This window comes from Uloborus diversus, chromosome 9 (assembly GCF_026930045.1).
Source record: "Uloborus diversus isolate 005 chromosome 9, Udiv.v.3.1, whole genome shotgun sequence".
NCBI classification, from domain to species: Eukaryota; Metazoa; Arthropoda; class Arachnida; order Araneae; family Uloboridae; genus Uloborus; species Uloborus diversus.
Window position 1 is genome coordinate 147694264 of NC_072739.1, and position 12239 is coordinate 147706502.

General features: G+C 35.3%; 1 protein-coding gene across 1 annotated transcript in view; it reads left to right on the forward strand.

Annotated features, from left to right (window-relative positions):
• The first annotated feature begins 2172 nt into the window (after window positions 1-2172).
• The window catches only part of LOC129229624 (SLIT-ROBO Rho GTPase-activating protein 1-like), a 310372-nt gene continuing 300305 nt past the window's right edge, over window positions 2173-12239 (forward strand). The window contains exon 1 of the mRNA XM_054863973.1: window positions 2173-2331. Within this exon, the coding sequence (XP_054719948.1) occupies window positions 2268-2331 (64 nt within the window). The 5' untranslated portion in view covers window positions 2173-2267. The remainder of the gene's footprint in view (window positions 2332-12239) is intronic.

Here is a 12239-nt window from a genome sequence, read left to right on the forward strand (position 1 = left end):
GGGAAACGGCCATTATGCAGCTTAAATTTCTAATATTTGATATACTGTCCAGAAAGCAAGATGTCTATTTCTGGACTTCGTATTGATCAATATTTAGTTTGTTTCTGAAGTAAATGTTTCAAAATGTAGAAAATGGAAAAACTCACTCTATGGAGATAGTGGGTTTTTTCAAGTATGCCTGCCCGAAAAAAGACGGGCGAGTTTTTTCCAGCTGGGTCTAGTTTGACGAACCTTGCCGTTGATATGCTTTTGCGTTAAAAAGAATATATGCTTGAAAAAAGAATATGTTTTAAATAACACACACACACACAAAGTAAACTCCGCTCTAAATATATCTCTAATCTCTATTTGATAAATAATCAATCTAAGTTTTATGCCTGTCAAAACGTGACAACAGAGTACTGAATAGATTTCTAAATTGATGTAGAGGAAAAACCTGAAATTGAAATCACACACACACACACACATTTCCGGCAAAATCAAAAATTCTAATGTACGAACAAAAAGTTACAAAAGGCATTGAATTTAATATCTAAAACAAATACTTTGTCCCTCCAAAGCTGTACCTTTAAATTCAATACACAAAAGTTGTTAAATAAAAAGGGGGGGGGGGAGGAGAATCGAGTAATAATGGTCAAGTTGTTACTTTTCGGAACTAAAAAGTTAACCTAAATTATTGTCTACAATAGGATTGTTTCCACCAGTCAAAAGTAATACTTTTAGTCACTGAAGTTGATAGAATAAGCATAATAATAATAATAATAATAATAATAATAATAATAATAACATGGAGCGAAAAAAATCGGTTACTTTCAGAACATTTAATTTTTAATTATTTTTTTTAATCGTCAGTTTTTTTTTAAGAATGCGTGATCTTTATGACGTCTAAAGTGATGTACTTTGGCGCGTACTCCACTGGCGCACTAAATGCTGACGCTGGCTGTCTACCGCGTTTCCAGTCAGTTGTTCTCAGTGTAAAAGATTGCGCTTTTGTATAACATGTTTAGACACCGCAATTCAATAATTTCTCCTTTTAGATTCTCAGCGAGATCGAGTAATTGTTTTAATGAGCTGCATAATTTCACCGCCGCCATTAGATATAATGAAGAATTGGATTTACTTTTCTTGGTTGGAGGGTTTTTTCCCCTTCATTTGTAGCAGTTTTAATTGGTAGAGCTCGGCGCCGTAGTGCGCCGCACGACCTTGCACATAGGTAAGCATGATTTAGAAAAAAATTTCAATGAAAGCCTACCTAGAATGTTATCTTTAAACGTGTTTTACTCAAAACTTGAAAATGTCCACTTACATCCCTTTGCTTCTCACTGCCTCAATGGGGTTGTTTCCTTCAGTAAAAAGTAACTTTTAGTCAATGAAATTGATAGAATAAGCAAATAAATAAATAAATAAATAAATAACATGGACCCTGAAAACCCTTTTATTTTCCCAGCAGTTATTTTTTAACTAATTTTTTTAAATGTCCGATTTTTCAAACAAGATGGGGTCTTGATGACGTCACAAATGATGCTCTTTGGCGCATTTTTCTACCGCATTTCCACGTTATGATAATCAAGAAGCGAATTGAAATTGCGCTCTACGCTTGCTATCAACCCTATCATTGCCAATACACGTGAGTAAAGATGCAAATTAAATATTTTGCTCTGTGAATGGCATTTCATCATTTGTGATGTCATCGGCAGAAACGTGAAACAATGAAAGCGCACCGATTTAAGTATTTTTTTTTAATATTAAATTTAAACACATTATTTAAAAAATGGTCAGATCCTATGTTTTTAAACATGCTCTTTCAGAAAAAATACTTTTAAAATTTTGGAAACGACCCCATTGTGTAACGAAATATCAGGTTTCCAAAAATAAATTTTGATAGTGAAAAATTCTGATCTGTACGTGTTGCGGGTCGCGGGTGCTACCGCAATACGCACAAATCTTTAGTTTTTGAATTCAAGAAAACTTTTTCTGTGCGCCAATTTGCATCATTTCTTCCACTCTCCTGCTGGAAATCCTCTCCGAGACGGATTGTCACAGACAGGGATTCCTTGGATTCAGGAGAGAAGCGTTGTTATGGAAACCGGCAGCAGAGGGCGCTACCAATCGACGGAAAACGAAAGAAAATTTCTCGCAATGGCGAAGGACGCGATTGCGACTATTCAAAGCGAGAGTCGTTGAACGGAAAAAGCCGGCGAAAAGCAATGGAGTAACAATTGGAATGTGTGGGTGGATAATATTACTCAAAGATACACTGCTTGCCCATGGCACTCGTAATGAAGAAAGAGAAAGATGTCTTTCTGCAACACTTCGATGGACAGGTCAAAGGTAAGATGTTTATTGACGTTTTGTTCGAATTAAAATATATTACAATGTGTCTTCCTGTTTCCGATGCTTTTTACCTTTCTTGGTGGTTTCCGTCTGGATCATCACCGTCGTGATCGCTGGTAACGGTGCTTGACCAATGCCGTCATAGGATTTTCCCGTTTCTTTAGTGTGTCACAATTTTTTTATATTTTTTTGCGATAAAAAACGAATAACAGCATTCAGTCATGATGGGAGAACATATACGTTGATTGATATTTGTTTATATGAGCACGGGGAATATTTTTATATCGACTCAAAAACATAAACAAAAATAAAATTCAAAAATAAATAAATCAATGGAAAAAATAAAAAAATAAAAACAAGGAAAATTAAATAAAGAACAATGTTAAATTAATAAGCTATGAGTGAATTAAAAGTATAAATTGAATTCATTTTTGATCTGTGAAAGTTTACATTGTTTTTAAAAATTTTCTGATACGTTCGTTTTTCGAATTTTTATGCTATGCAGTTGATTATTCCATTTTTTTAAAAGTTACAGTTTTGCATAAATTTTCTGAGTTTTTATCCACCACACTATATTTCATACGAAGTATTCCAATTTATCGGATTTCTTATGTAGCGGAACAACAAATTACATAAAGCAAACTTTAAATAAATAAATAAATAAAAATTTATAAATAAATCTATGCAGTATAAAATCGTCTGAAAAAAAAAAGGTTGCTATTGAGTGAAGAAATAGAATTCGCTCTAAGGGATGAGGCCAGGCTCGACATTTAGAGGGGGGGGGGGGGATAAATGCTCCCCTTACTTTGGGGAAAAAGTGTGTTTACAAGAAAGTGGGAGTGGTTTTTGCCGTTTTTTTTTTTTTGGTGTAATTTACATTTTGCATGTACCTTTTATTGAGTATATACCCCCTCTCCTTCTCCGGAAAAATTCGAAATGAGGCCTGGATAAGGATTCAGATTCTGTGCCAAAAAGTTACAGTTCTAACTATGTTAGAAGCCCTGAACAAGTTCCATTTTAAAAATAATCCGCTGTTTTGAATGGTATCAACATTTTGGACTAAATATGTTTTCATTACCTGGTTAACGAAAGAAGGCGAAATGCGTTTTTTATTAATGTATCCATTAATTAAAGTCTTAGGAAGATCAGATCGGAAATTTTTGAATTTTTTGATATCTGACTGGATCTTTAACTCAGCCATTTACAAGATAGCGTCACATTTCACATGTACATACAAACATTCATACATTCGTTTGTTTGAACTTTAAAGGATGCTTATGAAAAAAAAAAAGAGCGGAACGGTTGAAAAGAAAGCAGTAACAAAACAAACCTTGATTGCTCAACAAATAAATTGAGACATTAAACGATTATTTATGTAAAAAATAAAAATAAATAAAAGGATTCAAAAAAGCAGGTGCCCGCAAGTGAGGGGAAGGGGTCACGACGCAGACTGTGGCATTGAAATTTTGAGGGGATTGTTTTAGAGGGAAATGGGGGGAGGGGGTTTCGCTCATGGTAGTTGCTTGGTACAATTTCAGGGGGGGGGACGTGCCCCATCACTTTAGGAGGTGGAGGGGGTGGACAACCCTGTGAAAAGTTTTTGAAATATGACTAAGAATGAGTGTACTTCGTTTTTTGAAAAGGGGGTCGCCCACAAATGAAGTGAAGTTCGTGAAATTGTGACAAAAGAGAAGGAGGGGTGGTTAATAAGACATCACTCATTTTTGTTGAAGTCAAAACATTTTTTATGACGTGTTTAGGGGCGGTCCATAATTGATGTCATGCTTTGGGGGGGGGGGGGGTGAAATTATCGTGAAAGTGTGAGTTTGTGACAAGGGGGAGGGAGCAGGGCTGAATTTAGCTCCACGCCGCCCCTAGGCAGATTTGAAATCTGTCCCCCCTCCCCCCTAAAAAAAGCAAAACTCAAAAACACGCAAAAATGTGTGTTCCTGAAATTTAAACTGTCAAGCTTATGAAGAAATGATGACGTTTCACATTCAGGGGCGCCCCGATGGGAGGTCACAGCAATCTCCCAAAAAACTCCTTATTCGGCAAATTTTGCTAACGATTCAGAAGATTTAGAGATTACATTGTAACATATTCTATTTTAAAATTCTAAAAATTGTTTTTTAATGATACCTAACGTTCCTTCTCATTAGATGCTATGTACGTATGTTATGTATGTATGTATTTCATTGGTAAATTGTAACTGGATTACTTTGCAAAGAGTCTGAAGTTTCCGCTTTTGAAAACTGCCCATTTGAAAAAAACAAACAAACATATGTTTAAAAAAAAAGAATTTTGATGACTCTTATTTGTTCTTGGGTTTTTAATTTAGCATATTTCCTTTATTTAAAATCATTCAGCCTTTTTCGCTCGTCACTCATTTTCATTTGCCTCCGAGACTTAATATTAACAGAAAACAATTTTGTAAATATTAATAATGTGAAAAAGAAAATAAACGTCAATTACTCAAGAAACCAATTGTGAATAAACTTAAATATAACACTAAAATCTTAGTCAAACTCCAATCTTGTTGCGACTTCTGGATAAACGCAACGACACTTTCTGAAAGTAACACCCTCTTTTCGTCTTCGCTTATTATTTTACGCTGATCAATTACCAGATTGAAAAACATTTGATTTTCATAAGATGTGTGAAAGTAATTATTATTAAATGACAAGAAAAATTGTATCTGAAAAATGAAAGAATGCTAGCATTTTACTTTCAAGAATAAAAAATTAATTTGAAAAAATGTGTGGTTAAAGCAAATTTTACCGCCCCAGAAAATTTTGCCTGCATAGGCAGTTGCCTACTCTGCCTATTGGGAAATTGGGCCCTGGGAGGGAGGAGGTATGAGAAGTGTGACATCAAGGATTTTTTCTAGGAAATTGTGTATGATAAATATCGTGACGTGGGATGAAGGGCAGGAGGGTGGGGGTATGGTGAAAAAATAACACTTTGAAAAAAAGTGTGACGTAATTTATGCACAGCCCTAATAGTTTTATTTGAAAATGATTTTAGTGTTTGCATATCGACATCGAAGACTTTTTTTTTTTTTTGTTGATTTCGTTGAAATTTTACTGTCATGATTTTCTTTTTCGACGAATTGAGTAAATTACTGGTTATGTTAATATTTCTTTTTGCAGTCAAGACTTCAAAAAAATTTTAATGAAAAATTATTTGTCTCATTTATCACTTTTCTCCCGTAAATAATTTAATTGGTGTTATCTTTTCCAATGAAAATTTTGAAATAGAAAATAATCCGTGAAACGTATATCGAAATATAAAGTAATATTAATGTGTATTTACTTTGCAGTTACTTTTAATCATATTATGCAGCTGCTTTCAAGATTTGGCTTTTGCTGTGGGAGCAAAATAATATCGATTCGACCAAGTAAAATGTATTGACGAATTTATACAGTGATTGTAATCGGATTAGATGATGAAGCATGTGTCCCTTCCGGGAATTCTGTCTAGACTAATTTGAATAACTAATACTATTTGTCTCACAATCGATCTGACCAGGATTTTTTTTTCCCTTTCGTCTGTTCAGTCTTATATAGGTGGCTCGTACGGGAGGCAGGGTTGTTCTATTTTGTCCACCCCGAAAAAAACCGCCGGAAAAAATCTGGAAAAAACCGTCCCGAACAAAATGTCATTGTGTCCATTTTGTCCACTTTATCAGTAAACTGAAAGTTTGAGTTAAAAATTTGAAGTTTGAATTTATTGTTTTAATTATATAGATTTTTCCTATTCAAGTAATATTTTAACATAAAAATACATACACAAACAATATGCATACATAAATCTGTATGTAAACAATAGATGGTAAAATATTTTAAAGTGAAAATAAAATAAAGTAAGATCAGTTGAAGTTTATGTAAGTGTGTTAATAAATTAAATGAGTGTTGAAATAAATTATAATGCATGTAATAGCATTTATAAAGACAAGCACTATGATGTTTATCTGTGATGTGGAGGGTTCATTGCCCATAAAAGAAAAGAAAAACTACTTGATATTAATAAAAGAAACATCAATAAAAACTCGAAAATATAACAGTTATAAAATATTTTTAGTTTTCAAATCTTTGTTTTATATGTATGTCTACAAGCATTTCATTTGACTTTCCCATTGAGTTTATTTTCTACTATTGTATATAATAATCTAATCATGCCCAATAGCAGATTCACATTGTTAAATTTTATTACTTTTAAGTAAATTATGATCTAAAATTAGCTGCACCAATGTGTAATTTAAAATTTTTTTAGATTTATGAAATTCTAAAGCTAATGATTCTGTTTTAATTAAATGATTAATTCATAATGGGGGCCGCAACTTCCCCCTTACTTTCAAAAGTAAAGGAGCCTTTCCTCCTCACTTGTCAGAGTTTAAAATTATTGATTAATTGAAAAATTATTTTTCATAGGGTGGATTGATTTATTTCACGAAAGTAAAAACTTAAAATTCCAAATATAAATAAACTTTTTTCATGTTATTTCATAAGAATGGAACTTCTAAATGGAAGGGGAAAGTCTGCGCTGGCCATCCATTCCGATGTTTGATGCCATATTCCTTATTTTCAGAAGTTATTTAATCGATAATTATTAAAAGCCATAATCTAGCCAAATTAAATAAAAAAAAATATATATAATTTGAATTTTGTTATCTTGAATTCAAATTATGTTTTTAGCAATCACGAGTGCGTGTGTGTTTGTGTGTGGGGGGTTATGTGTGTTTGTGTGTAGGGGGGCATGTGTATGTGTGTGTAGGCATGTGTGTTTGTGTCTGTGTGCACGCATAAGTGTGTGTGTAGTTGTGTGTATGAGTGTTTGTGTGCGTGGGGGCGGGGTATGTGTATGTGTGTGTAGGCATATGTGTTTGTGTCTGTGCAGGCATGAATGTGTGGGTAGTTGTGTGGGTATGTGTTTGTGTGTGTGTGTGTAGGTGCGGGTATGTATGCGCGTGTGTGTAGGACATGGATGCAACCTGGAGACGGTTTTCGCTATAGGAGCAGCATCGTGAGAATCCGGTCGACGGTGATGCTGCAGAGGGTGGCGATGGCGGGGGAAAATAAAATGATAGCACATCAAAACAGTCGAATGAAAGCAATAAGCAATCGTGATTGCTCAAAAAAATCAGCTTCAGTGGCCACGCCCCCTAACCCCTAAACTTCTTTCGATCCCCCACTTTTTTGGTGCACCAGCCGCCTTTCTTATCAGGCCCGGATCTGCGTACCTGCAGAACAGATTTTGCTGCAAGGAGCTCAACATTTATAGAGCCGGATCTGAAGCTTATGATTCCTGTAGTCTTTTGTGACACCTCTTAATTTTGAAAAAATAGCAACGCTGTTTGTTTTCGTACTTTGTTTTGAATTGTCCTTCTCTGGATACGCCCTAACTTAACTGAGAGCCGGGAACTCGGGGAGCTGGAGTTAGAATTGGAGTTCTAAAATCTCTCTTCTACCAGAGCTCTTTTATTATTTATTTTTTAGTCTTTTAAATTTTTCAAACTTAAGATAAAAGAATGAAAGATATTAGTGGTTTTAATGATGTGTGTCAACTGATGCATTTTATTTCATTTTGTCTTTAACGTGCGTTATGCAGTATTTATTTTTATTCTCAATTAATTAATTATGGAATCCAAAAACCATCTGGAATAATATATTTTTCAAATAGTAGAAGAAATTTTCGAATAAGTGCATTGGTTCCGAAGATTATTCTCTTAATATAAGAAATCTTACAAAATACTCCCCCTCACCTAATAATATTAGTAGGAAATTTATAGAGTTTTATGTATTTATTTCTTACGAAAATAATTCTAAGAACTACAATTACCTGCATTACAAAACTGTTGTTCAAATGCCACAAAAAAAAAAAAAAAAAAGTATATATTCTCATTAAAACAATTAGTCATTCTGTAGTTAACTATAATTTTAACCACCTCATCATCATGGGTGGATACAGACTACCATTTTAGGGGGGAGGGGTCATGCTAAAAAAGGACCCTCCCCCCGAATGAACCTACGGTTTTGGGTGCAAGACATTTCCGAAACTGCTTGGGTGTCAATAAAAAACACCAAATCGACTAGAAACGTTGCACCTAATAGGACATAAACTTTATTAATTAATTTTATAAACAATTAAAATAAATAGTAGTTCAAGTAGTTACTTTTAAAAATAATTAAGGAATCGAAAAAATTAGTGAAATCGTTTACATCTTATTCATTAAATGTTTGAACACGGATAATATAGTCGACGTTTTACAGGCGGTCATGACCCCCCCCCCCCCCCCCTGTATCTGCCACTGCTCACCATCAATATTAGTCATTGATTTTTGAGCCATATAACAAACTGCAGAGTGATCTAATCCATCGTCGTCTGATTGGGCCGTGTAACAGCACAAGAGACTCCGCTCTCAGTTAAAGAGTCCCAAATTTTTATCGACATCAATTTTATGCATACAGGTACCCTTGCATTGACTTGACTTGATTCTCTTAACGCCTAGTGGCGCATGAGGCCGCTGGCGTGGCATTCCATTCCAACCGGTTTAATGCTGCCTCCCTGGCACTCTCCCAGCTTGGCCAACCAAAGGCATTTCTTTCTTGTATGGCCATCTGACGCCAGGTTAGTTTTGGACGCCCGCGCTTACTCTTGCCATCAGGGGTGCACGTGAGAGCAGTTCTTGTAGGGTCTACTGTGCCTGCATTCTGAGAACATGTCCTATCCATGACCATCTGTGCCTTTTTATCAGTGTGTGGTTATCGGCTTGCAATTTGTACGTTTGTACAGATCTGAATTCGATATTTTATTTGGCCACTCTTGCATACTTCTCATAAATTTAAAAATTATGAAGAATGAAAAGCATTACATTTTGCACCAAATTCATTCACAGTTCAAATAGCAAGATTCGAACAAGTTTGATAGAACAGCAAATCTCTTTCTTCAATCAATATGTGTAAAACATCATACTTCTTGCCTGAGGAATTGTAACTTGCCTATAATGTACTCAAAAGTTTAAGCAACCAAATGTAGCATAAGAATTCACCATGATTAAGTGACAACAAAGGGAAACTGAAGTTTACGTTATCATTACAGTTAATGACCGAAGCGGGGTGAAACTTGTTCCTCTGTCGTTTCCGACCAGTCACGTGGGTGAAATCGTTCCCGATTCACCAATCTGATACCAAGTCACGTGACCGAGTTGAAAACGGTAGCGAAGTCAGAGAAACACTATCGGGCTGACTGCCGCTGTGTTAGTTTTGGTTTCTTGAGGGGTGTCCTTCCGCAGAACCACGCACTCTTTCTGTAAATTCTTTGGTAGAGATCACTCCAGTTGTATTAGCTCAGTGATGTTAGTGTGAACTTAACAGCTCCTAACAGGATAGGAGCTGTCCGAAAATGATGTTACACTTTAAGGAGGAGGGAGGTTCGCGAAGTCGTGAGTTTGTAACAAAAGGGAGGGAGGGGTTAACAAAAGTGTGACGCTTTGTGATAAAGGGAGGGGGTGGGGTCAAAAAGGTTTTTTAAAAAGTGTGACATCATTTATGGACAGCCCCACAGTTCCGCATTTCTGAAAGCGAATGAAAACCCGAATGCTGTATGAATCTATATTCAATATAGTAGGTATATTTTCTTCTGTGTACCTCTTACCCTCAATGCTCAGTGTTTTTTACGACATTAATATGAACTCAATTAGTTATGTCTTTTTTGAGTACGGACCGTTGGGAATTGCTGAGACTTTTATGCAAATAGAAAAAAATGTTTTTACGTGTTTTAAGTTTAAGATGGAAAACGCCTATATTATGAGCCACATGTGGCTACTACCGATTCAGAAAAACTTTTTTTTTCGCGTCATGCAAACTCATGTAGGTGTATAAAAATGTGAAACAAATGCATAAGTAAGATTTTTTTCTTCGGACAACATGCTACACCCAGTTAATGGATTAATCCCACTTTTCTGTCTGTCATTGGTTGTGACTCAATCTGAATATTCATCGAATTGGAGAAAAAAAGATCTCTTTTATGTTTTTCTCTTGCAATGCTTCTCCGAAATAATGTCAAATCTCGTCCTCTCGTTCTGTTTGTGAACATTGAACACCTCGTCTGTGTCGTTTTAGTTAAAACCAGGGCTGCAGAGTAGGCGGGAAAATGACCGACTCCGACTCCGGAAAATTTTGAGCCTCCAACTCCGACTCTTTTATCACAAAAACAGTCCGACTCCGCAAGCACTGGCAGAATTGCGAACCTTTATGACGTCACAAATGATGCACTTTGGCGCATCTGTCTACCGCGTTTCCACGTTTTTATAATCAAGAAGCGAATTAAATATTGCGCTCTACGCTTGCTATCAACCCTGTCGTTGCCAGTACACGTGAGTGAAGATGCGTATTAAATATTGTTTTATGTGAATGGCAACACTGAATGGCATTTCATCATTTGCGATGTCATCGGCAGAAATATAAACAATGAAAGCGCAACGATTTAAGTATTTTTTTAAAAATATTAAACTTAGTCAAATTATTTAAAAAAGGGTCAGATCCTATGTTTTTAAACATGCTCCTTTAGAAAAAAAATACTTTTAAAATTTTGGAAACAACCCCATTGTACAAATATTAGCCCAATGGGGTTCTTTCCAATATTTTAAAAGCATTATTTTCTGAAAGAGCATGCTTAAAAATAAAGGATTTGACAATTTTTTAAATAATTTGTTAGGGTATAATATTTTTTAAAAATTACTTAAATCGGTGCGCTTTCATTGTTTACGTTTCTGTCGTGTGACATCACAAATGATGAAATGGCATTCAGTGTTGTCATTCGCAGAGAAAAATATTTAATTCGCATCTTTACTCACGTGTATTGGCAACGATATGGTTGATAGCAAGCGTAGAGCGCAATATTTAATTCGCTTCTTGATTATCATAACGTGGAAACATGGAGAAAGATGCGCCATATTGCATCATTTGTGACGTCATAAAGACCACGCCTTGTTTTCAAAATCGGACACTAAAAAAAAATAATTTAAAAATAACTGTTGGGAAATTGAAAGTATTTTCTGGGTCCATGCTATTTTTTTTACTCATTCTATCAATTTCAGTGACTAAAATTAGTATTTTTGACTGAAGGAAACAATCCCATTAATGTGCCACCAATTAATATTTACAAGAATAGAACACCGTTTTTTTTTTCACTTTAATTTGGTATATTCTAAACGGCATAATAGACTAAATAAAGAAAAATTTGTTATTTTCTGTTCACATCAGAAGAGTTAGTAAGTATTAACATGTTAAGAGTAAACATTTTGTAAAAAAGTGGGACAGAGAGAAAGTAGTTAATAAGCACCTTAGAAATTGAGGCCTTTCTTAAAGTGGGGTCCCAGGACCGGAGTCACCGGATTTACCTTCGTCAATCAGTACCTGCCATTCTCCATTTCGCCCTCTTATTACAGATGACGAAGGTCAGAGGTAAAGCATTAAAAGCAGAAACCTTGCTTTCTACCCTATAATGATGATTACGAGGGTTGTAACTTCGTTAGAGGTTTCTTAGATCTCGCCTTTGGCTCTGGAAGATACAGCATTGACCCAGCCCTTCAGATACAGCTACAGTCGACTCCCGCTACAACGCGATCCAACTTACGCGAAATGGCTATAACGCGAATTTTTCACAAGTAACGAATTTTAGAGCTAACGCGAAGTTTTCGCCCACAACATGAATTTTTTTAGAAGGAAGTATCAGCTTCGTTATTGGCTACTAAATATTGATTTCGCGAATGTTACTACGTCCCTTTGAGCATCACTGACAGCCAAAGTTCCCACGCCAAACTAGTCTAGTGCATCAAATAACCATAATGGCACCTTAGTGTCACCTTCATCTAAAGTTTGAAAATGTGAAGAAAAAGAAAGTTT